We start from the raw sequence: 27,395 nt of genomic DNA, 5'->3' as shown, positions 1-27,395 counted from the left end.
TCTTGAGCACGTAGTACAATGGGGAAAGGAGTGGCTGGTTACTTTTAATGCATCTAAAACCAAGCTTCTCTCTTTACATCATCAACATTCTGATCCACATCTGGCATCAATTGAAATGAATGGCTCTCGTCTTCAGGAGGCCTCAAGTTTTGACAAGCTTCTGGGCTTGACCATTACTCCTGATCTTAAATGGAACACGTACATCAAATCTGTTGCCAAGGCCGCTGGAAAAATGGTGGGATCTTTCTATCGATCCGGTAAATATCTCACTGCTGATGCTATTCTCTATCTATATAAGAGCCAGGTACGTCCAAGGATGGAATACTGTTGCCACATCTGGGCAGGAGCTGCTAGAAAGGACTTGTCCTGCCTTGATAGAGTTCAAAATAGACTTCGTAACCTCGTAGGAGATGTCCTTTTCTCCTCCTTGCAACCTCTATCTCACAGAAGAAATGTTGCGAGTTTGTCTCTGATGTATCATTATTTTCATGGAAAGTGTTCGACTGAGTTTCAATCTATGGTCCCCCCTCACCAAACTTTTACAAGAAACACTCGTCTAGCTGTAAACACTATCAATAATTCCCCCCACTCTTTATCTGTGCCTAAACCTAAACGTAGATTCCATGAACAAAGCTTCTTTCTTAGAACTGCACGCTTGTGAAATTGTCTTCCGTTTTCCTGCTTTCCGGCTGACTACAATATGGTTGTGTTCAAGTCTAACGTAAATAAGTTCTTGATGAGCCGTTCCATATAAGTTATCAAATTTAACAAATTTTCATTACTAATTATTACTATATTGTCCAATTTCTACTGTACACTCTTTAACCCTTATCCTTGAGTGGCCTCTTGGCCTTGATAATGTGGTGATACCTATGTAAAAAAAAAAAAAAAAAAAAACATGTATTTTGTTTGATTAAAATATATAGAAAAACAAATTTTGATTAACTCGGCTTTAGCATAATCATAGATAAGACATTGTTTTAGATATCTAACTTAGTGGTGGGACGATTAATCAGAATTGTTTATCATAAGAATTGTGTATTTTGGAGGGAATCGGAATCACATTGTTAAAAAATACCTTATATTTACGATTCTTTCATTTCGATTCTCTTATATTTTTAAGTTTGTTGTCAAAAATTTATGATGAATGCATCATAGAACTTTTCATAACATATTTAATATAATGTACAAGAATTTTATTAACTACTTTAAAGATAATCTTTATTTATCTTAATGAGTTTCAAAATTTCTTTGAATTTTTTTTCTTTCTTTAATTCTTTGAATTAAAAAAAAAAAAAATTTTTTTTTTTTTGCTTTCAGTTTAATTTGCTTTTACATTTCGTTTTTTAGTAATAAATGCTTCTCTACATTAAAAACCGACCTTGTGTCTAACTCTGCCCTTGTGGGGAGGCAAGTAAATAGGAAGTAATATGGCGGCTGAAAAACGTTTTTCAAACACTATAAAGGCATTACAATACATTTAAACCCTGAAGAATTTCCGCCATGCGCACTTGTTGTTCTATGTTTACTAGCCATTACTTGTTTCAAACTTAAAAAAAGCCTTTTTCGTTTTGGAAGGAAGATTTCAGGCACCCCTATTATCCCAAAGAACCAGCTAATGTAAACACTTTGCAATATTTTTCAATAATTATTTTAAAAAAATTCTTTATAATCAATTTTTATTTTAAATTAAGAAATTATTTTCTAAAATATTTTGTTTATATATGTGTGTAAATTTAGTTTTTAAGTAAAATTAAGAAATTAATTTTAAGAATATTGTTTATATCCATCTTCATTTAAAAGGGTTACTTCACCGATTGTTAACTTAAATTTTCCGAATGTCAGAACGAGGCTCATCTGTGGGACCTACTTATCTAAACTATTTATTTATTTATTTTTTTTTGCCGGAGTTTAATTTGTGAAAGTCAAAATGGAATCCACGCTATTTTTAAATATTTTCAAGTTTAATTAAAGTTTTGTGATACGCTTTTCTTTGTTTTTATATTCTTTTGTTATTTTTATTTATTTATTTTTTTGGCTGGATTTAACAAACAAACAAAATAAAACCAAAACAAAACAAAAAATTTTGTGCTTATGCACTTACGTTACCATTATTTTTTTTTTAACGGTTTAAGTGCTTCGCCCAATGTTTGAAGAGTTTCTAATTGTTTTTTTAGAGGAAAATTGGTGAAAGTTAAAATTAGCACTTGTGGCGATAAACAAAAGGCTTTAGCGTGTATGTACCTCTCATGGAATGTCGGAAATCGAAACACAGCAAAATGTTATTTGGTGTTAGTGCACTTATTGATCCACGCTATTTTTAAATAGTACTTTCAAGTTTAATTAAAGTTTTATGATACCTGTTTTTATTAAACTGTTAGGTGAATGTACAGAATAGGTACACAACACCCCCCCTTCCCCATGTTAAGAATGGCTTTCTAAATGTCATTATTTCAGCACGGCTCAATAAGTACATGAGTACCTTTTATTTTCTTGAATAAAATAAAAACTACTCGACGAGAACACTACTGTTTTTGTTTTAATAATTACTTTTTTAATAAAAAATAAAAAGTTCAATTGTTCAAAACATGTTTTTTTCCCAAAGCTTATTGGGATTTTTTTTAATTACCATATTTTTCATGAACATGCTCTAAAAATGTTTCAAAATTATCTAATATTTTTTTCACTTTTCATGTTATAAACCTCTCTATACATGGCCTCATCGACATGAGACTATTTCATTTCTCCTACTGATCCCGATATGTATTTCAGTCTTCTTTTAATACAAGACCAGTAGGCTTCAATATTGTTGGTGCAAACACAAGTAAGCGGATCCACAAAATTGTGAATGGTTTACAGTCCCGTGAACATAATTAAACTTGAAAATAATATTTAAAAATAGTGCAGATTCCACTTTGACTTTCACCAATTTTCCTGTTAATAATTATGTAAACTCCGGCAAAAAAAAAAAACAAAGAAAAACCCCAGATAAAATCATAACAAAAATCATGCGCAAATTTCAAGATAAAATAAATAATAATAATAATAATAAAAACTAGGTCACACATGCAAAAATTCTTTTCTCATACAAATAACTTCTCCCTTAGTTGAACAACGTACAACTTTGGAGCCGATGCGTATTTCGCTACAGGGGTAGCATTAGTGTACATCCGCCCTTTTTCTTTATATTTTTTAATATATAAAATAACTCCTAAAATTGATTGTTATTAATTTCATCGTGCATGTTTAATTCATGGTTAAAATATTTGTTTTGACTTTTATCTTCAAAGAAAGAAATTTTACAAAAAAAATCAAATCATTTTTGAAATTCCCTTAATTGTATTTCCACTTTTTCGCTGTACCAAACTTTTTCGCTACACAAAAACTTTCGATTATATAATGGTATATTTCAAAACAACAATTCCACGAGAATCAGAATCATACTTGGTATCGGAATCATTAATCAACATTTTTCCTGGAATTGAAATTGGAAAAAATTTAGGAATCGTCCCAACACTAATCTAACTGCATATATGCTTAAACTGCTTGAAAACTTGTGAGTATTGTAAATTTCATTAAAAACCAAAGAAAAATGTATATTTGGAACGTTACTTCTAGTACTGAATGATGCTGGATGATTGTCTTGCTAAGCAAACTTGCTGAGTCAAGTCTGGTCATGTTATAGGTTTTGTCAAAAATCCCAGATGGTTCAAGGAATGATGAGATTTTTTTGAGATATTAGAAAAGTGAATATGTTTTAGTATTTGCAAAATTAAATAAAGCTTTTTGTTGTGTTTAATACCGAGATTAAGATCGATGTCAAAGTTGGGGAGATTATCTATTTATACCAAGATAGGGTTAAAATTTAATTCTCGCATATAGTGACGGAAGTTGAAGATCAGTATTGTACTGTACAAAAATTTACAGTTTAGGGGAGAAAAGATACAAAGTGAAGAAATGTGATATCATTAAAGTTAAACAACACCCTAACCATCACACCACCGATCAAAACAAAGGGAATTTAAGTAAAAATGAAATGAATAGTTGTAAATATATCGAACCCAAATCATCAATCGATGAACAATCACTCTTCTAAACATAGAGATGCACAAAGCATGCATAATGACAGTATAGATTGTATGAACCCAATGGAAGAAGGCTCCCTGGGAATAGTTCCTGATGAAATTATTGATCTCCACCAGTCTTCACAGATCCAAAGACGTCCAAGATTTTTAGAAGAGAACTATGATGTATAGTGACCCTGATTAAGGAATTCTGTTTCTCATAGAGCAAATCAATCAATCATATTGCATAAAAGTCTCAAACAATGAAAATAAATTCAAAATGTCAAAATCATACCCATACAACATGTGGAGAAAGAAATGGAGAAAAAAGGATTCGGTCACTGCTTAGTGACCACCCGACACAGAAATACGTTATTTGGTTGAGATGCTGTTTGGTTACATACAGTGAACTATATGCTGTTCAATATTCACCCTTCTTGTACCATCACCCCCATACCTATGTGACATCATTTACTAAAGTCATCTTACCATTCAACACCTTGTCTCTGACAGGGATCATTTTCCACATGGTTTACTATTGTCATTCTGCTTTCCCTAAAAAGGCACCTTAACACCACACACGCAATTGAACTACCAAAATTTGCTACCATTGTTTGTTTTATAAAGATCTATGTACTCATTAACAGTTTTTAGATATAATAAAAATAAAATTTTGGTTTGAGCTTCCCAAGAGTGTTAAATTTGTTGACAATTGTGCACATGGCTGCAAACAATGGTGAATTTAAAATATAAAACAACCGTGTTTCAGTTGCCATGTATGAATCTGAGAGAATAGAAATTAACACAAAAGAGAATGCAGTAATCCAATTTTGTCTTGAATCAGCATCATTGGCACATTTTCTACATCTCGTGGAAGTCTAATCGAAATCAACTGTGAAATAGTTTGATAATGTCTGTGCAATGTAAATAGTAAGTTTTGAAAGAGATCATAATGGCTGTTGAGAAGATTGCAGACCAAAATGTGACCACCATCCTATTTAATAATAAAATAACTGATTTACTATTTTTTATTTGAAATAAGTAGTAAAATAATAAAGCAATTAGTTGATCTACAATTGTCCATATTCAAAAAGTCAGCAAGAGAGAAATAAACTGATAAAAAAAAACTGTAGTTTTTAAATCAACCAATTTTATTCTAAATATATAAAATATTAGTCAGCAGAAATTTTGTTAAAGATTATTCCTGTGTTATTTATTTTTATGATAAAATTTTAGATATTTTATCCATTTTTGTATTTCAGTGCCAAACCACGATTGAAGTTAAGTGTCTGCAAAGTGAATGAAACCACAATAGCGCCACGAGAAAATGTCAGTTATAGTAAAGAAACGCAAACCTCATCTGTTGAGAGTGGAGATCGTGAAGGTTAGTTTTTTTCTATTTTTAATTTTCTGCCTTTAGAATTTTGCAGATGTTTCTTTGGTTTTCTTAGCTAGAAATACAATTAAGTTTATGCTTGTTTGAGCTGTATGGTTTAATTATTTTATTTTTATTTCTGAATTATTTAAAAGCTAATTCCATTTTGATTTTAATGACTACATTTTAGTTTCTACATTTTCTTTTTGAGAGTGACAATTTTAAAAATACAAGTTTCATTTTCTTTACTGATCTTTGTACTATGATTTGATAATCTTGTTTTTCTTTTCTTTTTTTAAGACTTGTTTTCTGTTGTTTTTAATTAATATTACCCTATTTATTGTTTGTTCCCCATAATAACAGTTTGCTGAAATTAATCTCCCTCACCTAATAAAATAAGTCATATTGCTAATTTTATCACTATCTGTTATCTTCCTTGAGTAATAATTCTCCAGTTTACGGATAAATAGCTTAGTTTTGTACAAACAGATATATCATGTTCTCGTGTGTGCTTTAATGATTTTGCTTGTTCTTTTACTTAATAAAATTGAGGTTGAAAGGTAGAATTGTTGGTCTGATTTGTCATTTTTATTTTTGCAGAAAGTGACTTAAGCATTTTATGCATGTAAACCCATAAACCTTTTTATAAAAGTCTGTTTGTTGCTTAGTCTAAAGCACTTAAGTTTGAGTTTAGATTTTCATTATTAAATGAGCAGATTCCTTTTATTTTATCTTTCATGCCAATTTCTGGATATCTTCTAGATGAAATTCTTAATGCTCCAAACATAGATATTTTTATTTTTTTTTCATTAAAAATAAAAAGAGCATCTTTTTAGTCAAATGATTTTTTTGCTTTCACTTTTTTGTTGATACATTTCTTTTATTTCTGATAAGATTTGAAACGTTTAGACATATTTTGGATGCATAAATAAATTTATAACTGATTTTACTCTTGTTTTTCTGTGTCAGATAAAACTTTCCTCTCTTTGTTTTAAAATTCAAATTCCAAAACCTTTTTGCTTAGAACTATTGCTTTTAGCTTTGGTTTATTGGGGCTTAAAATGAAACAACTCTGAAAACATTGCATGCTTGTTTTCATAAAATGTTTGTAAAAGAAATTTTGGAATCCAGTGATCGATTTCCCATAAACAAATAATAGTTGATTATGTGTAAGCTGATATTTTTCTGGATGTTATTTTTACATTAAATTTAGTCACATTCATAATGTGCATTAAAATAATGGATAGATTTATTGCAGTGTTTTTGAACACCTTTCAACATCCCAATATCTTTCTAGAAATATATTTACAAGATTGAACTCCTCATCCCACCTCAAGTCTTTTGTAGATGAGGTGTAGATGAGCAGCCAGTGTTTTTGAGACAACTAAACTTTGGTTGAAGTGCTCAATATTTTTCCATCAATTTATTTTATAATCATATGCTATAGAAGAGCCAATTAATGCTTTAATTCATTTAATCTTTGGTCAGCATTGTTACCAGAAACTTTTCAATTTAGAAATTTGTTTTACTTAAATTGAATTTCTTAAATCTTAATGCTATGCAGGAAGATGTAAGTACGTGCCTCTGATTGCTAGATTTAACACAGTCATTCTTCGGGTGGGGTAGGGTGGATGGCTTCAAAAGATTAATAAATTGACATCCACAATGAATCATTTCTGCCAGATTTTAAAACTTATTGCCAAAACGTTTCTGAATTTTTGAGATGAAGATTAGTTATTCTTATTTGGATTCATCGGACTACTGTACTCCTCTTGAGTGTGATTGCCAAAAGTTCATTTGAAAATGTCTTAAACATTTATTGTTTTGAGTCAGAATTTACTCTTACATTTAATTGCTTGACATGAGTAATGTTTTTTTTTGTATTGTCATTTTGTTTTTGATTATTGTCTTTACTATTGATGTCTTTTTTGTTTTTATTTTACTACATTCCAACTGATGTGATTGCTTACCTTCAGATTTATTGTTCATCCATATTCAAATATAGCTTGATTAATAATTTATCAATTAATATAGTTCATATGATTTAATTTACACCTCAATGTAAACATGTACATAATCAACAATGAGAATCATTTTTGAATATGGAGGAAAACATCAGCATAGATACTTAAAGACAGGCACAAAACACATCAGCTAAAATGTAAGGGAAAAATAGCAATAACGAGAAAATCAGTACAAATAATAACTCTTCATTGATAAATGTTTAATTTTATTCCTATGGTGACATTGTTCAAGCATAACAATCATTTTGTTTTTGTAAACCCATTCTGCATATGTAGTGAAAAAAAAAAAAAGAAGACTTTTCTGCTCTTTACAGAAGAGAATGTTTAAGACAAATATCTATAGACATTGTAGTGGAGAAATAAACTCTTTATATTTAGCCTGTTAACTATTGCAGTCAATTATATCCTATTCAATAATTGGTACATTTGAGAAAATAGTTTTTCACCATCTTTGCAATAGTCACCAATTTCTATAGTAATGGTGGGACTTCATCGTTTACCAATGATAATCTCTTAAATAATTTGTCCTCATTACAACAGTTTTTTAAAAAAAATATCAGTATTCTTCTTTACGAGAAGTGTGCAATAAGTAATGCCCCTGGCCCACTTCCCATAGCAATAGAGCAACGAAACTTGGCACAGTTATTAGTCTTTCTCTACATAGGAACCACCCAGAGTTATGCATTTCTCCCATCGTTTGATGCAGCTCTGGAGACTGTTTTTGTAGAACACCCCAGGTTGGTCCTCCAACCACAACGTGATTTCAGAAATCAAGACTGCATCATCATGGCTGGGAAGAGGTGAAAGTCAGAGGGTGCAAGGTCAGGAGAGTAGGGAGGATTTCATAACCACACGCCCGTGCTTTTGATCTGGCGACATGCGAGTTGTGGACCGGAGCATTGTCCTGCAGGAGGAGGTACCTTTGCTAATCTTGCCTCGCCTCTTTATTTTGATAGCTTCCCTTAATTTCTTCAAAAGTGAAACATAATAGGCTCCTGTAATTGTGGTACCCTTTACCAGGAAATCTGTTATCACTACTTCATCCTGGTCCCAGAAGACTGTGAGCATGACCTTGCCAGCGGAGGGCTGCACCCTTGCTTTCTTTGGAGGTGGTGAGTCAAAGTGCTTCCACTGCATTGACTGGGCTTTGGTCTCTGGATCATAGTGATGGACCCAGGTTTCATCCTGTGTAATCAGTCTTTTGAAAAACTTTGACTCATCTTCTTGGCACATCTCCAAATTCATTTTCAAGCACTCAACGCGTTCTTGCTTCTGGAATGGTGTGAGCAACCTGGGAATTCATCTGGCAGACACCTTATGCATATGCAAATGGTCATGAATGATAGTTTCCACAGACCCTCTACTAATCCTGACATCTTGGCTATTTGGTGAATAGTAATGCGCCAATCTTCCAAAATGGCAGCCTCAACTTGACGGACAGATGCCTCATCAATGGCAGAAGGCGGGGGACCACATCTGGGAGCTGTTTCCACAGACTTCCGGCCATGTTTGAATTCACAATGCCAGCGTTTTACAAGGTCATATGATGGGGCATTATCACTATAAGTTTCTTTCATTTCATCAAAAGTCTCCTGTGGTGTGCATCCTTTCAAATACAAAAAACGGATCACTGCTCGACATTCAACAGGCTCTATTTCACACTTGATTCAGTTCAAACACCTGTAAAACAGAAACCACAATTAGTTCAGAGTTGTAATTTGCCACATAACCGTAGAGATATAAATCATTGCGCATGCAAAATTTCAGCTAGATCAGAGAACTGGAAGTGGGTTAGGGGCATTACTTATTGCACTCCCCTCGTATGAGCATCTCTGCATTCACTAAATGCTGTCTTTAACCCTAACTCACACTTTAATGCCCACAAGAAAACTGACAAATGTGTCTGGTATGATAGATAGCTTTTAACATGAATTATGATTAGCTAACAATGAAGCATCACCATTTTTATACAGATTAATGTGTCCATTGCAGAAAAAATATTAGTAACTGTACAATCTATATAGAAGCCAACCATTTTCTCTAATCTATGTCTAATAATTTTCCAACTGAAAGCATTTCTCATAAAACAAGCATATGAGTGACTTTAATATATCTTTTCATTGCAGGGTATTTTTATTTAAAACTTTGTCAATATTTTTTTATGAATGTTAAGATGTTTCTGGAAAAAGTTGGAATGTAAATCAAATGCTTAAATAAAAACAGATGAATTAAACATTGATAGATACAAAATTTTAAATTGCTAGTAAAAAATTGAGGTGTTCATTTTAGAAAATTCAACTAACTTTCATAAAAAAGGGAAGTGTTAGAATTCATGTAAAAACTAGAATACCTGTTCCAAGATGGCTTAAAATAATTCCTGAAACAAAAGTTTATGTCCTGTAAATTCAAAATATAATACTACAAAATCCTTATTTCAATTTTGATCAAAATTCATTACATGATTTGATTCTAGAAAATGTCTTAAATTTAAAACTTTAGCCAACAGAGTCTTAAAGAAAATGAAATTGTTTGATTCTTATCTGACGATGGATCAAATTTAATGCAAATTGAAATTTCAAATGGGAAATTCTCATATTATGCCCGCCTAAAAACCCTTTAAATAAAAGAAACTGAAATTTGCAGAATATATTACTAATTTAAGTTTAATATCTGTTTAAAATTTCATAAAAATTTGAAACATTTAAATTTTCATGAAGAACTTCAGCTAAATCAATCAAAATATGGTCCATATTACCACCTAGCAGCTCCGTTTCAGAATTTATAATGATTGGTTAATTTGTTTGAGTGTGAATCCTGTATATACATGTATATAAGCATACCTGACTTCATATAGATAGAAATAAACACAATTGCAAAATTAAATATATTAGTTCTATTTACCAGACATTGTCCGGAATGTGAAGTCCTTTTAGTTTTGAAATTTTATTTGCTTGCACATTTATTTTTTTTTTTATTTTTTAATTATACCAAAAATAAAGCTTGGTTGCAAAAGAGAAAAAACAACTCTTTATATTCTTCAATTGAAAATATGAGTTATTTTCTGTGCTGATTTTTCCTTTGCGCTCATAATTGAAAAATGTTTTCATATTGACAATTGTTGTCTGTGTGTGACTATATTTTTAAAATAACCTGTGGCAAAGTATGTTATAACGCCAATAACATAGTGCATAGTACAAATGAAAATTGACTAGTTGAAATCAATTTTATGTGTCATCTTACATACTATTGAGATTAAAGTTTTAAAATGTCACAAGATAACTTTATTGTAAGGATTTCATGAATAAAATATCACCAATAAGTCCTTTGTCTAACTAATAAATTAACTTTTAGGAAAAATTTGACTTTATTCATCAACCATCATAATGTAATACACTGATTCCAATGCTTTTCTAACAATTCAACGATTTTTTTAGTAGAACTATTTGTCTTTGGCTTAGTTTCCAATAACACTTCATTGCAGACAAATCCCTTTCCCTGAAGCATTCTTATGAGGTCTGTAAATAGTCTGTAGTCATTGGAGGGCTAGATCTGGAGAACAGAGTGAGTGTGTCTCAGTGCAATTCATATGGTTTTGCCATCATTGCGATCATGATGCATTGTCTTGGTAAAAGATCACTTTTCTTCCTTTCGTGCAATTTTTTAGTGATTTCTTCCTTCTAATGCATCGATAAAGTATATAATATTTGCTATTGATGATTTGTCCTTTTTCAAAATTATGAACAAAATACATTGTGCATCTCAAAATTGCCTGCTGATGTTTGCATATTTGGTCACTTTGGACAGCTTTCACCTTCAACTGACGGCTGATTTGATTCTGGAGTGAAGTGGAGAATCCATGTTTCATCCATTGTCACGTATTGCAAAAACTTTTTTTTGCATTGAAACAGGTTTAAGCAATGACATGAATTATCAAAGTGTTATGTTATTACTGTAAATAATTAAATAAAACTTTTTCCAATTTGGGTTTATCTTAAGTAGAACAGCACCTGGAGTAAATGTGGTATTTTGGTAACTGATATATTTCTAGTTAAGAGTAGGATAGACAATTTTAAGTATTTGAGACCAAGGATACCAACAACACCCATTATCCCCACGCTTTTGAATGGCCATGTACCTAATTTGTTCATTATGTAATTTTATATTTTGTGCAAATAAATATTTCAAAGTGTTGTTTTGATCGACTGTTGGCAAATACAGCACCCATTGTGAACATGGTTTTCTCGTTAATTTTCATGCAAAATGGTGAATATGCTGCCTTATGATATTTTCAACTCCTATCTCATACAAGTTCAGTTTATGGACTTTTTTCATATTTTCCAGGATAACTGTTGAATTTAAGCAACTTGAGTGTTCAACATTTCTGACAGTAACTTAAGTTAAATAATTGTAATTTGTAAACTAATAATCCAATTGGATTGACACATGACATTTAAAGGATAGTACTTTATAAAAATCATATGGATTTTTTATTAGTGGGACCATTCATATGTTAGGCTTAGGACTTATTAAGTGATATTATATCATTTTGCATTTCAAAGCATTTCACTTAATTTTTAGGGTTCTTCCTCTAATGAATGTTTGTTTTAAAAGACAATTTAGTAAAATGAACAGTTTACTTTTATTAGTTATTTAAAAATTATCTGGGTAAGTTGATGAAAAGGGTTTCATCCAAATTTAATATTCCTTATATTATTTTGATTCTTTGATTTCTTTTTAGTATTTTACCAGTTGTGTATGAAATTTTCAAGTAAGCTTCTTTTTTTTTTTTTTTTTTGTACTTTATTTCTATTATTATATTTTAGGATTATCTAAGTTGAATCTGCCTCAGGATATTTATTCTTTCAAGTTAAAAAGAATAGTTTTGAATTTTGAATGCCTAAATGGCAGTATTGGCTTTCAGGCTAGCTTGCTTCTCTCTAGATTTAATTTCAATTTGATTTTTAAAATCAAAAATAATTATGTCAAATATTTGATTTTTTAGAACCTTGTTTCTCTTAAATTACTTCTGTCCATCAGAAACTTAGCTATTTTGCTTATTTTAGCTCCTATGCCTGTTTTTGGTTTCTTTTTTAGATAACATTTCTTCAGCTTTTATAAAGTACCAAATATGTATAAATTCATACTGCTTTATAATCACATCATCTTAAAGAAAAAAACAACAAATTTTAAATAATCTTATTTTTATCTACTTCATAAACTTTTAAAATCTTGATGCATTTTGATAACAAACAATTAATTTTACTTATTAAACCATATTAATATAAGTGTCACCACCTTACCTGATTATATGACAATACAAGCTAACATCAAAATAGTGTTCTTCTTGCTATACTATAGTCAGGTAAAATTGTGGCACCTATAATAGTATTATAAAATAAGTAAAATTATAGTTATGGAAATGCAAGCTACGTGAATGACAATTATGGCAGCACCTGAAAGAGCACTGGTGATAAAGTTATCGCTAATTCTTTCTCTTCAAATCTGGAGCACCTGGTGAAATGGATGGAAAAGTGTTTTATTACTTTTAATATTTTTAAAACCAAGCTACTTTAATTCCATCACCAACACTTGGACCTTTTCTTTGCTCTAATCACAATGAATGGCTCCCTCCTAACGAAAGCCTCTTGCCTCTCTTAGGACTGAGTTTCATTCCAGATGTGAAATGGATGATTTATGTCTAATCTATTTGCTAAAACCACTGGAAAAATAGATCATTCTACTGCTCCAGAAATTATCTGATTCAATCGTCTACTTATATAAAAGTCAAAGACATCCTAAGATGAAGTATTTCTTCCATGTCTGGAGAGGTATTATTTATAACACTTTGTTGTATAGTTCAAAATTGACTTTGAAATCTAGTGATCTTCTCTTGTTCTCTAGGGCCTCTTTCTCAAAATTGTTACTAATGTCTACTCCATTTATTATTTTCATGGAAAATGCTCAATTAAGCTCTAATTTCTCCTCATAAGACATTCACAGCAGAATATATTTTGCAACAACAAAAAGAATTTTTTTTTTCCTTTTGTGTGCCTAGTTTCATATGGAATTAAAAAAAAAAACCAAAAAAAAAACCCCAGTAATTCTTGGCAAAGGTTTTTCTGTGAAAAGTGTTACCATGGATTTGCTTCCTTGCATGGTCTTCATGATCATCAACATGGGTATCTTTAAATCTAATGTCAAATTTTGAATAGTTTCCAGTATTCGAACTTGGTCCATTAAAAAAAAACATTCTCTATCCTCTCATGAGATTCTTCATCTTCTGACAAATCATTCCATCTCATTAACTGTTATCCTTCAGTGGATTTTGGCCTTGACTAATAACAATTCTCAGGATTTATAACTGTTGTTTTAACTAAAATTAGTCTATTTTTATAAAATATCAAGTGTTCTTTTTATGGTTCCATGGTTCCAAAAAAGCAATAAATGGTATAACAACACTGTTTCACATTGTTTGACTGCAAAAGATTATGTTACTTATAATTAAAATTTCTATTTCAATAGAATATTTAAATTAGGCAATACGGTATATTCACTCATTGTTTTCATCATTAAACAGTTACAGCCAATTTTGCATTCCCTGATATAAAAAGTTACAAGTTATTGTTTGTTTCTTTTCAATATTGACTTTTAATATAATAAATATCCACTTATTTGCTTTTGCATATAATTTTTTTTTCAAATACATATTTAGATATCTTTCTTTTTTACCCAAATGTTTTTCTCACATTTTTTAAATATATTCTCTTTAAATATAAGAATATCCGTAAACTGTTTATTTCATAAATATGTTTATTCGCTTTTATGAATGTATCGCATGTAATTTAAAAAAAAAATAAATGTTTATTTAGGTATTTTAAAAATTTATTTACAGAAACATTTTCACAGAAATTAATGGATATTTAACAGTTCCAAAAAAAATGAATATTTCAAATTCAAACTACATAATAAATATGAATTCAGTCAATGGCATTGTCGAAAAAGTTTTTTTTTTTTTTTTTAATTTGTGATGTCAAAGAAATTAATGGAAGTGGTTGTTTAAATTTGCCAAACTAGTACGTCGCCTACCTCTTAGCTTCACTTATGCTCCATGATTCTTTGATTGAAACATCCAGATCTACAAAATTCTGCTTGTAGTCTGCCACAAAGTTGCTAGGTAGGGCATTATATGCTTGCCAGCCATCAGTTATGTGTGTTCCTGGTCAAACAAATCACTGACTGATGGGTAAGTTTTGGCATCTTTTTTTAATTAGTACCATCATTGTCACATTTGTTTCTTGCTTCATCATACCAAAAGCCTTCCTTGTATTGTCCATGATTTTATTTGTAATGCATAAGTTTACCTTCATCAATTTCAACTGTTCAACCAAAATCACCCATTTCGACAGGATTGTCAATTAAGCATACCTCAAATTTCATGAGTAAGAGACTTAGCTCTTCTATGGACCACTAATACGTCAACTCGGTTAGCTGATTAAGCATTAAACAGGCTTACTTAAAGGAGTCCACATGCAGACTTATTTTTTGTGCATTTGGTACAAATCCAACAATAGCCATCCCTACATTTCTGCACATACCTCTTTTGTAATAACATCCACAATGTTATTTGAAATAAGGTCATATCTAACAAACCACTCCAGCATCTTCATTGTGTCACTTGTTTCTCACAAAATGTCTTTCAAGAGTAATCCAGAGAACACATGTCAGTTATAGGTAAAACTTCCTCCTTTTCATCCATGATGTGTAAAGGAAACAATAGATTCAGTAAAAGGGTTCTCAGAAATACAGGACACATCATATTTGGCAAGATTTTCAGACTAATTATGGGATGTAATTGGCAGCAAGGATAGATTGGCAGGTTTTCTGATTAATTAAATGAATAGAATTGGGCATCTTATTAATTTTTTGTTTTTTTGGAAAAACAAATGTAAATAAAAAATTTTATATTTTAAAATTGTGAGAAAATGAATATTCGAAAAAAAAATTATGTAAACATTTGCAAAAAATATTTTATGTGATACATTCAGCAAATAGATATTATTTATTATATTTAAAATCAATACTGAAAAGAAATAAACAATAACTCAGTTTTTTTTTTTTGTTATTTTCATCAAAGTATGCAAAATTGGTTGTAACCGTCTACTTCTGGTACTTAGCGATGATTACAATGAGTGCATATGCTGTGTTGCCAAAAATTATAATTTTATTAAACAAGATTTTTTGTTTGCTTTTAAAAATCTGGCATGAATTTATCAATGATTGGGTATTTAATAAGAAGAATATTAATGCCATCTAAAATCTGATTGTTTTTAAAGTAATAATTCTAATACAATCTTTACAAATTATTTTCATGTTCTTTTGCCATTGAAACTTTCAGCTTTTCTTTTTTGCTCTAAAATTCTATCTATTCTTAACTTAGTTGCTGACATATAAATCAAGGCGATATCTATATCAAGCAATTAGTGTTCACGACTGCAGCAGGGAGAATCTATATTACTACTAAATAATTTTTCTAAACATTTTTATTTATTAGTAATATCTATTAATTATTATGTAACTAATATTAAACACCTGATAAGCATAACAATTATTGACTTATTTCCTTGCTTGCAAATTATACAAAGACAGAGAAAACAATGTATAAAAACATCATCAGGAATTAGAAACATTTTTAAGTGATATTGGTTACATTAATTAAAAGCAGAGAAAATATTTTATGATGTGAACGTTTAATATTTTAGAAAATTGACAAATTCTGAAATTAATTTAAGAAAAACGTAATAAATCTGAGAGAAAAACTAATTTTATTGTTTGCAAATATTATTCTCTGATTTTTATCACATTTACAGGTGTTCGCTTTTGTTTCATAGAAGATGAATAAAATAATTGTACTATAAGAAAATCAAGACTGCCTTCGGTCGTGGACCCTAATTTTACAATAACTGATCTGTTATTGATATCACCTTGATATAAATAGAAATATTTTTTAACCGTTGCCATCTCGTTGCTCTCCATAAATTGCTGTTGCCACTGCTGCCATTGCTACCATCTGACACAGTAATCTAAAAACTATTATCATGGCATTCATTTTTCTGTCCACTTTACCATCCATGTAGGCAACCGATATGGGAGCAAAGGATCCTCGTCCAGTGAGTAAGCCATTTCCAACATGAATTCCTTGTAATTTCCTTTGTTTCATGACTTTCATCGGAATGTACCATCTGTTAGGTTTCAAAGTTCATCTAGATTCTAACAATCACAGCATGAAACTCACAAGGATTTGCAACTTTGGAAATTCTATTCATATGATTTGTTTTTATTTACATCTTCAGAGATACAATAAAAATGGCAAAAGAAAATTTTTGCATCTTTTTAAAAATTAAAATTACATTTTTATTAAATTTAAAAATTAAAAAAAACTTTTTTCATCTTTCCAATTTTGTCTAATATGCATGAACATGCGTGTATGTGACACACACATACACACACTGCATACATAAATGCACGTGTGTGTGTGTGTAACTATTTTTGCTTTTTTTGGAAACAATATTGAGCCCTTTATTACATACAGCTCTCAATAACTTTTCAAATAAAGCTATTCAATTTTTGTTTTTATTCAGCTCTATTTTGGAATTTATATCTGAATATTTTTTAAAATTGTTTTCATGTTATAATTTGCTTGGTTGAAACATCTGAGAGTTTGTAAATATTGCAAAAGACAAAAAACAATGTTACTTTCTTTATTGGCTCATACTATCTGTTTTGTTAGGGTATCATATATTGAATGACTTGAGAAAATTTTTTAAAGTTGTAAGAAAGTGCAGATATTTTTTTCATAAAGATTAATTAAGCATAATTTTCCTTAAAAATATAAATTGCCTCACACCAGTCAACATATACATGTAGGTACATTACCTGGCCTTCAAGTTAGGATCAAAGTGTAATATCTCTTGAGAGGCCACTTTTCTGAAGCACTCTTGCCAGGGAATGCTGACTAATCTATTCATAGCTATCTTTGTACCCATCTATCCAGTATACTTTATTTTTAATGATTTTATATGGGCCAATAAAGAAATTTTAATAATTTGAATATTTTGTTTTTATTTTTAGTGGCTATCTATAAAACAAACACGCTGAAAAAATAAAGCAAATAAATGCAAAAATCAGAAATTAAAATAAATTAAATGCCAACAAATAATGATTGTCAAGTACAGTCCTCTAGTAAACTTCTGTTTATTCATACACACAAAAAATTCATTGAATTAATTACGGGATTATTACAATTGGTTTTGTGTCAAAATATCCTCACTGTCTAAACAAATGGCATTAAAAGAAAATTTAACTTGTTACTAAAAATAAAGATTTTTGACAATAGTTAAAAATGTGTGTGTATAAACTTGACATACTAAGCCAATTGAGGGTTAGCAAAAAAATAACTTTAAACCAACAACTGAATACATCTTGTTAGTCGATAAGTCTTCTACTGCTAGTTTGGAACACATCTACATTGTCGTGTGTGTGTGTGTGGGGGGGGGGGGTATTAATTGAAATTAACACTTCAGACCTTGTGATGCAGTTGGATATTTAACTGACTTTGAAATTCATCCAGGTGTCACTTTTAAAAAATTGTTTGACACTGTTGTTTCCCAATGTTTGAAAAAAAAAAAGTTTGGAAAATCTTTTGGGTAATTTTTGTTCATTTCAATTCAAGTTTCCATTCACAACATGGCAACATTTAAACACTTGATATGTGACCCAGATGAATTTTGAAGGAAGTTTTTGTCTCTTCTCTCATGAGAGTATCTCTTCCAAAAATTTGTTCAAGTTGATGAGGCACTGTTGTGACTTTGTATCTTAAATAGAAACTAATTAAAGATTCAAACCTATCAGACCATTTGTCATTGATTAAAAAATTAAATAATGTTATAGTCAGTTTTTCATGAGACGCTGCTGAATCCTGTTGAAAGGCTCATGGATCATGACTTGTTTGTGAAGAATGTGGTTGTGCTTGAGACAGAGACTTTTAATAATAAGTAATGATTGGAAAAATCATTTTTTGTTAAAAGGAGGGGGATGTTCATAAAGATGTACACTTTCTTCAGATATGTAAAATCTGGTTTGTAAGGACAATTATTATTACTCGTATCCTTTGGAAGTTCAGGTGAAATAGCAGGATAGGCTAAATTTTAAATGCTCATTACTGGTAACTAGTTGAGGAAAAGGAAATCACTGAAGAATAATTATGCACCTATACAATTTTCTCATTATAAACAATAACTATTAATAATTCATAATAATAATCAACATGTCCGGTCTATTATAATCAGATTCCTGTCAGGTTGCCTATTTATCAGATACTTGTATGTCATTCTTGATCAGAGTGTACCAATATCATTTTTTATTAGTTGTCAATTATGGAAATTTTTTAAAAAAACATGATTTATAATAATTTGATTCTATTTCATACCTATCCCAGGTTTTCTGCTTTGTTCAACTAATTACTTTTGTATCTTTTAAAATTGCCTTTATTTGTGGATACATTATGTGAGTTATTTTACAGCAAAGACATAATTATAATGAACATGATGATTCCAGAAATTGATCTATACAGACAGATCTTAACTCCTTGACCAATCAAGTATGTGTATTTTTGATTTAAAATAACTCCTAGAGGATATTGGCAAATAAAGGCAATATAAAAATACTGTACCATTTTAAAAAAAGTAATAAAATAAATTTTTTAAATCCGTATCTCTTTTGTTAATTCCAGGCATTGGAGTGGCAATGTTTTTTTATTTTTTAACTTTGTTGCAAATCTTTGGTTTATTTCTTGCCACTTGTAAAGAGTCTGAACAGAGATCAGTTTAGAAGATGATGTTTTTGCTTGCCTTTCTTTCTTCATCTGCTGTTAGCATTCATTTCAAGTGTTCAGCTGTCTTGCACTTAATACACGTTATGTCTTTCTAAAAAAAAAAAAAACACCATTGGAATGCTATGATATCAAGGGAATACTTATAACAAGTTTTGCAGTCATGCAACTATAGTTCATGATTATCGATGAACGTTACTACAAAATAATTACTGAAAACATTTTTAGCTAAGGATTTGTTATTAATATCTATACATATATTTAGCATAGCAAATATTGATTTATTTCTATACATGCAACTATACAAAAAACAAAGTAACCCCCTCTACTGTTAAATAACTAAATGTATAAATTCTTGATTTAATAGAAATTATAAATATTTTACAAGTATAGAAAGACATATCTATTAATTAAAAAAACAAACAAAAAAAAACTATCAGACAAAATCTGTTTTTGCTTATGTATAACTTTCATGAATTACTTTTTTATTAGTGATTTATTGCAATGAATAATAAAATAAAGAAAAAAATAAAAACATTCAAAGAAATTGTAAATTGGATTGACATTTAAATCCACCTAGTGCTAGTTGTATGATACGATAATACAATCACAAAGCAAGTTCGTTATTTTACAAAATAATCAAAGTTTGAAAATAAGAACATAATGTATAATGGAAAAAAATAATTTTAATATTTGCAAAATTGTGATCTTTTGTTTCACAGAAGATGAATAAAATAATTATTCCACTATAAGATATTCATCAACAACCATGGACCTTAATTTCATGACGACCAGATTTTTTTATAGGTATTGCCTTGATATGTACTTATGAATGCTGTAAATGTTACCCGCATGTTTAGACTGGGTTATTTTATTGTTTATTTATGAAGAAGTTTGCTTTATTATTTTTCTAAAAGTGGAATTGATCAAGCTTCTATTTTGTGCCATTTTCTTTAAGACAGATTCAGTTAATTGTATCTTTGAGTGCATAAAATTAAAAAAAATTCAGTATTTGTTTTTAATTTTATGCTTTTTAAAATTGCAATTTTATCATAGAGGTTTTTGTTTTTTTGTTGTTTTTTTTATAAATGTTAAATGTTGGGTAATTTTTTTTTTTTTTTTTTGTCTTCGTTTTTAAAGTCCATTTTAAACATTCTGATTTTCTCGTGAATTGAATGAGGTTAAACTTGGAAAAGCTCAGTTTCCAGAGACATTGTGTAGGATCTTTCATCATTGACTTTTTTTTCTTCCCCCAAAAGATATGTCTATTTTGCTTACTCATTTGTCCTCTTCCTAAATTTATTGCTTTTTTTTTTTTATTTGTTTTTTTTTTTTCTTATAGAAAAGTAAAATGAAAAACTGAATTTTGGGGGGTATTTTTTGCAAGTTGTGGTGTTTATGGTTGAAGTTTTATTAAAGAAAACTCTCTCTCTCTTTATTTCAGTTGTAAAACTTCTAAATCATATTGAGCTTTTTTGTACTTTTTGCACTTTTTTATGAACAGAAATTTTATCTGTTCATAATAAATATTTTACATTTTAATTTTTTTATGTATTATCATCAAAATATGTTTAATTGAAATTTGATTCACCAGAATTTCATAGTTTTTATTTGACTCATGATTAATTAATGCTATAAAAATTATAAAACATTTTAGAAAGATTGATGGTTTTAATTTTTCTTTAAAAAATCAATGGAAAACAGCTATGTAGTATTTTATGATTTTAAGCATTTTCCTATAATTTCTAAAACAAATATTAAACAGATGTTTTAAATTATTTTATATTTTTTATGTTCATCATTCTTTTCTGCATGTATGATCAACTTTATTTTTCATAGTATTTAGTACTTTTGCAGTCAATACATGCTATTGGCCAACCTTTTCTCTTTATATATATATATATATATATATATATATATATATAATCTCAAATATTCTCTTATGCTCCTGAAATTCCATAATAAAAATTTAGTTCTTTTTTTTATTTAGCTGAAAAGATCTGGGTTTTTTTGTTTTTTTTAAATACTGTATACTGCCTTCCTTTTATCTCATATATATGGTTACATATTTCAAGTATCTAAAAAAAAAAAATTTTTTCCCCACAATATTTCATATTTACTATTTTAAATATAAAATATCATTAAGATGCATCTGATAATGATTTTTTTTCTTCAACATTCTAATATATCAGTAATTAGTTATTTCCTTTTTTTAATATGAGCCAAAAAGTAATTTTACCATTGATATTGAAATATAGTTAAAATTAACATATATTATCTAATGTTAATCCTGATGCTGCTTTACAGGTTACCCAAAAATGGATGCAATTCTTGTGGACAATGACAGTGAGTGGCCATTACATGGCATTGGGGATTATTTAAGTTTTTTTCTTCATTAAAGTTTATTTAACTCCTCGTTCTTTTCAAATTCACAAAATTTAATTCCAAGATACCAGTGGACTGTTAGCCATTGATTCTTGTTAAAATGGTTGTCATATTGTAAACGCATATCTACGCCCTCATAATTCCATATATTGAGTTCCATGCGCTGAGCCTGACTAGTCTATCAATGAAGCATATGTATTTAAAGCTAATGGTAAATGCATCAGAATACATATTTTAAAACTGAAGTGATTTGCCACATAACATTCTATCCAAACTTTAAAAATGAAATCATTTCAAAAGGTTTTAAATTTTCATTTCCATAGAAAAAAGCAATTACTTTTTGAAATAATGTTACAATGAAAACAATTTCATAATGTAACAAAAGATAAAATTAAATTCTCAGAATGATGAATATCCTTTAAAACAGCAATTTTCAAATATAATTTAGTTTCAACTCAAATGTAAATAACTAAAAAATCTTGTTACATAAAATTATACACCACCAAGATATTATTTAAGCAAACATTCTGAGAGTAGACACAATATCCTGTTAAATGCATTGTATATATTTACCAGTTATAAAAATAAATAAAATAAATAATATACATAGCCATGAACAGGTTGTGTGTGTATTAGTAGCTTGGCAAGGCTACAGGAGAGATAATCAAGCAAAAAAAAAAAAAACCCTAAGCAAAATTCATCCCAAAGCAGCAACACTGAAGCTAGCTTGCCATACTACATACAAATGTAGGCAAATTTGGGCATATTTTATTGGTTTGAAAATATAGGTTCTCTTTTTACCAATTGTCATAAAATTTTAACCGTAGAATAGTATTGTAATCTTCAAAAAGCTTTCAAATTTTCATGTAGTTTCATCCCACAGAACCAAAGATATGATCATTTCAATATTCGATTTGGCTACAAGTACAGATGTAGCCATATTTATATGTAGATAAATAAATCTACTACCTTTGTTTGGCAATTTTATAAGTTCCAAATCTCAGTGACTAGTGATCAGAATTTAACAAATGAAGGTTTGTTGGAAATGTAATGACCTGAATCTTGTAGTGGGCTATATGACATTTGCTCTAAAGGTCGCACATTAAAGGGATCATCCATCATCTACAGCTTATTTTTGGCACTTTTTTACAGCCATAAAATGTTTTAGTCAGTGACATTTGTTTTTCTAGTTTTGCATATGAATTACAAAATATCTGATATTTCTTCCAAACCTCTGGCCTTGATGGAGGGGAGACTAAAACTTGCTGCTATGGTTTCAGATGATCTGAAATAACAGCAAGAAGAGACTTGATTTCAAATATTTCTCATATGTTATACTCCCCTCTTTGGTTTTCATACATAAGTAAATTTCACAGTGTTTAAGGATTACTCGATACTGAAGATATTCATAATCATACCCTATTTCCAAAAGGGAAAGATAACAAATATTTGGAATCACGTCTCCCCTTGTTGTTATTTCAGATCATTTGAAAATAGCAACGAGTTTTAGTCTCACCTTCATCAAGGCCAGAGGTTTTGAGGAAATATACATATATTAGCAGGACCTGTTAACCGGCGTTGCCCGGTGGGACCCCCCCCCCAAAAAAAAAAATTCAAGTACGGTTGCTTTTTGTTGTTGCCTAACCCCCAACCTCCTTATGTTAAGAACAGCTATCGGAATAGACACCCCATTTTGAGAGGTGGAGTGTCAAAATATTTGCCCCAAATTTAACCATGATGGTTGTTGTCAGGATACCTACCTGCAAGTCAATAAAAAAAAATTGGGAGTGGGGGTGACAGTGTGGGTCGGATAGAATTAGATTTGTTCCTCACGTGTGCATGTAAATTTGACGGCCACTGATTTAAAGTGCATAATACATGCCTTTATATCTCGAAAACTATTTATATCTGCCAAATATAACTGAGATTTTCTTAATCAGCATAGTTGAAACCCCAAAAAGCCGTCATTTTAAAGAAAAGTGTGGAGGTAAAGCTAAAGGAAAATTTTACCTATTAAAAAAAAATAAATAAATAAATAAAACGTAAACAAGGTAATGTATGTGCAATGTCAATAAAGAGAAGCCAACAAAATACACCACAAAAAGTATAATTTGTCTAAAATCAAACATAACGGCTATGGAAATAGACACCCTATTTTGTGAAGGAGGGAGTCAAAATATTTGCCCCAGATTTAAACTTGATAATACTATAAACCAACAAAAATAAATTGGGGAGTGGCAGTGTAAAAGAAAACAAAAAAAATAGCATTGTGTAAGATTCAGTAAGTCGCTTCAAAATTAAAAAATAAAGAATGGTATTTGTACATTTCAGGGTTGGTTTTTGTATGGGGGGATAGTGGTGTGTTGTTAATGTATGCATAGGAAAGTATAAGGTTATCAGTATTTAATTTTCTGTTTAGGAGTGGTTATTATGTTTGCATTTGGTTTACTTTTTTTAAAACAGTTGCTTCTTGTAGAGAGTGTCGCAATATTTGAAAAGTTTTAGAGCGTTCATTTATGTATTAAGAGGTAGATTCTGGAATAATTGAATTGTCAGCTCTCAGCCAATGAGAAAGAGGGAAGAATTTATTATTAAATTGGTAAATGGAAATTGTTATATCTATGAGTTTATGATCCATTTACAAAAGGTGCAAGCAAAATATCTGTAGAATGTATATATTTCCTCCTGGTCTTGACTGGGGGTGGTAGAAGGACTTAATATTTAGGGGGAAAACTAGGAATTACTTCCTCTAAAAATGCTGTGATGGTGTTGCTCCTAGGATGAAATGTAGGATTTTATTATCACAACTAAATGTGTCTAAAATGCCATTCTAAATTTACATAAGATAGTGGCTAATAATCTAGACATAATAAATCTGTATGTGGCATCTGTTGTTGCAAACCTACAGTACTTTGGTCCAGGCAGTGATTCCTATTACTCCTCAATCTCCCCTAAATTGTTGAACAAAGCTTTGGAATTGGCTAGAGCAGAAACAAACATAACTTGACTAGAAATAAACATAAAATTAGCTAGAAGAACATTAATTCCGTACGACACTAAGTTTTGAACAAGAAAAAATAGGGATTTTAATATTACTATAGATGCGGACTCTGCTCAAGTGATATACTTAGTTGGCCTTTACATTTTAAAATAACTTTATAGTCAGGTACTGGGTAGAGGGGTGGGCTTTATAAGGATGATGCCTTATTTTTTATGAACTCTAGTGATAAGAATTTAAAAAAAAAAAAACAGATATAAACCATAAGGTAATCAATTATTTTGATATTACTCATAAGAAATATGTATAAACCATACCATAAAACTAATCACACTTTATATTACTTTGACTATAATTCTAACTACCCAAGCTAAATGAAGAAAACTCTTAGCTGCAGCATCTCTTAGAGCAATTATTCAAGTTAATTCTTTCCAATCCCAAAAGTAATTCATCTGATGAGATTAAAGAATCTCCTCAAACCCAGAATCCTCTGTTTAGTAGGCTTGGGTTTATTAGGTTCTATTTGCATTGCTTTTCAACCATTTAAAACTTTTCCATTGCTTTCAATTCTCTATGAAAAACAAAGGTATTATTAGTTGTATTATTAGTTGTATTATTAGTTGTCCTGCTGTTCTTCACTCTTTATCAAAAAATGTATTTTTAGATAAAAATTTAATGAATATGAAACCGTTATGAAAAAACATTTTTAATTTTATATATATATATATATATAGAGAGAGAGAGAGAGAGATCAGAATTCCTATAAAATACAATGTGTCTACTTTTAGAATGTTTCATTAAATAAAATAATTTGCTACTCACACATTTTCACAAAAAGTAGTTCATGCTATTTGTAATTTTCAAGTGAGACAGATTCCATTAAATGCTATCATTCGAAAATTGTACATAGCATGAAATGGCTGTTGGGAGGTGGAATATTAATATATATAAATTCTACTACATAATGAGTACTCTAAAAATGCAAAAGACAAAATATATAATTATTTACATTTTTTTCAATATTTAATGTTTAAAACTTTGTACAATAATACTATATAATTGGTGGAAATTCTAAAATTTTAACATTGAGATTTAAACCTTAGTTTTGCTTGTTGACTCATGCTGACTTCATCCCATGTATATTCTGGTGTGTGTGTTTATAATATATATATATATATATATATATATATATATATATATATATATATATATATATATATATATATACACACACACACACATGCACACCCATATCATCTGACTATGATGCCTCCAAGATCTGCTTCTTTAGTATGTCTTGCTATTTTCTAATTTCATTGCATCACCAATTCTTTGTCTTTCTATTTTAATTTTTTCATCAGCTGTTTATCTTTCATTCTCTACTCTTCAATGAATTAATATTTACTTCACTTGATCAACTGTTTCCTCCTCTTTTCTTGCATTGTGGACCTTGGCCTTTCATTACATGGAGATCCTCCATGTTGCACTCTGTATTGTTTTATTATGACAAAAACTACCAAAGAAAAGATTACAAATGTGAAATTGTTTTTGCATTAACTTCCAAAACACACACATCAAGAAAGTTCTTGTCACTGTGAATACCTGTGTATAACGAAACTGCATAATTACTAAAAGTAAAGTCCATTTAGAATGTGCAGTTTTTTAAAAACTTAGTCATTTGGGGATTCTTTATATTTGAGTTAAGAATTAACGAAAGATTCTGGTTGCAGCATAAGTAGGCAACACAAATATAAATGCTTGCTTTTTTTTTTTTTTTTTTTTTATGCCTTAACCCCAAACTGTAATGGGGTTTAGGTCACTTCTAAAACTTAAAACATATAAAGTTGGCTGAACATAAGTGAATGATAATCTGGAGTTATCTTTTTTGTTATGACTAGTCCTTTTTGTGAGTTGAGTAGTAGACTGGTATCTTCCACTTTTATCTATTCAATTGGAATTATTCTTTTTTTCTTTGGTTTCTTTGCTCTGTCAGTCTACGAAGGACCATCAGCTATTGTTTAAGAAGTAGTTCTTTTAACCTTCACCCTCTTTTTTTTTTTTTTATGTGACCTCTAAAGATTTAAAATGAAAAAAAAAAAAAAAATGAGTATAATGGAAAATTTCTCATCCAAAGGTCAGCATCTGCTTGTTAGTCCTGCTTCTGTTGGTCACCCCTTTTTAAAAGCTTGAGCTATATTTTATTTCTATTTACATTTCTTGTCTATGTGAATAAAAGGACTCTATTATGGACATGGTTAGAATTTCATTAAATCTATATTTTTTCTGTTTTCTTTGATTGCATTTTCATTCTAATGATATTCCTTTGATTTTAATGTAAGTTGATCATCAGATTTTGCTCCATCTTGAGATCCATCATTGGACAGCGTCCATTAGGTATGCATCTAAGCATGCCTCACTCATGGGACAGTCTGTGAGGATGTCTGTGATGATCTGCATGTCGGCATTATAGGGACACTGTGCATCTTGTACATAGCCCTACTTGTGCAGGTTGTCCCGAGTTTTTGTCAACCTTTGCTCAGACCCAGTTGAGTGTTACCCACTGTTTCCGGTGGAGTTTAGAGATTGCTATATCTTCTGGTGCCGAAGTTATTATCTTTGACAGACTCATTTCATTGCAACTGGTGTTTGTCCAAGGCTTGTG

The 27,395-nt window shown here is 29.9% G+C and overlaps 1 protein-coding gene across 29 annotated transcripts in view; it reads left to right on the top strand.

Annotated features, from left to right (window-relative positions):
* Positions 1-27,395, top strand: part of LOC145259864 (cytoplasmic dynein 1 intermediate chain 2-like) — a 227,664-nt gene that overhangs the window by 118,535 nt on the left and 81,734 nt on the right. For 8 of the 29 annotated variants that reach the window (XM_080117731.1, XM_080117726.1, XM_080117716.1 and 5 more), the window contains exons 4-6: positions 5,327-5,448; positions 16,598-16,630; positions 21,658-21,696. In XM_080117731.1, coding sequence (XP_079973857.1) covers positions 5,327-5,448; positions 16,598-16,630; positions 21,658-21,696 — 194 coding nt within the window. The remainder of the gene's footprint in view (positions 1-5,326; positions 5,449-16,597; positions 16,631-21,657; positions 21,697-27,395) is intronic. The other 21 variants (XM_080117737.1, XM_080117733.1, XM_080117722.1 and 18 more) reach the window with 3 other exon arrangements.

This window comes from Euprymna scolopes, chromosome 35, assembly GCF_053919585.1.
Source record: "Euprymna scolopes isolate OS-2025 chromosome 35, ASM5391958v1, whole genome shotgun sequence".
NCBI classification, from domain to species: domain Eukaryota; kingdom Metazoa; phylum Mollusca; class Cephalopoda; order Sepiida; family Sepiolidae; genus Euprymna; species Euprymna scolopes.
This window is presented reverse-complemented; position numbering and strand designations above follow the sequence as displayed.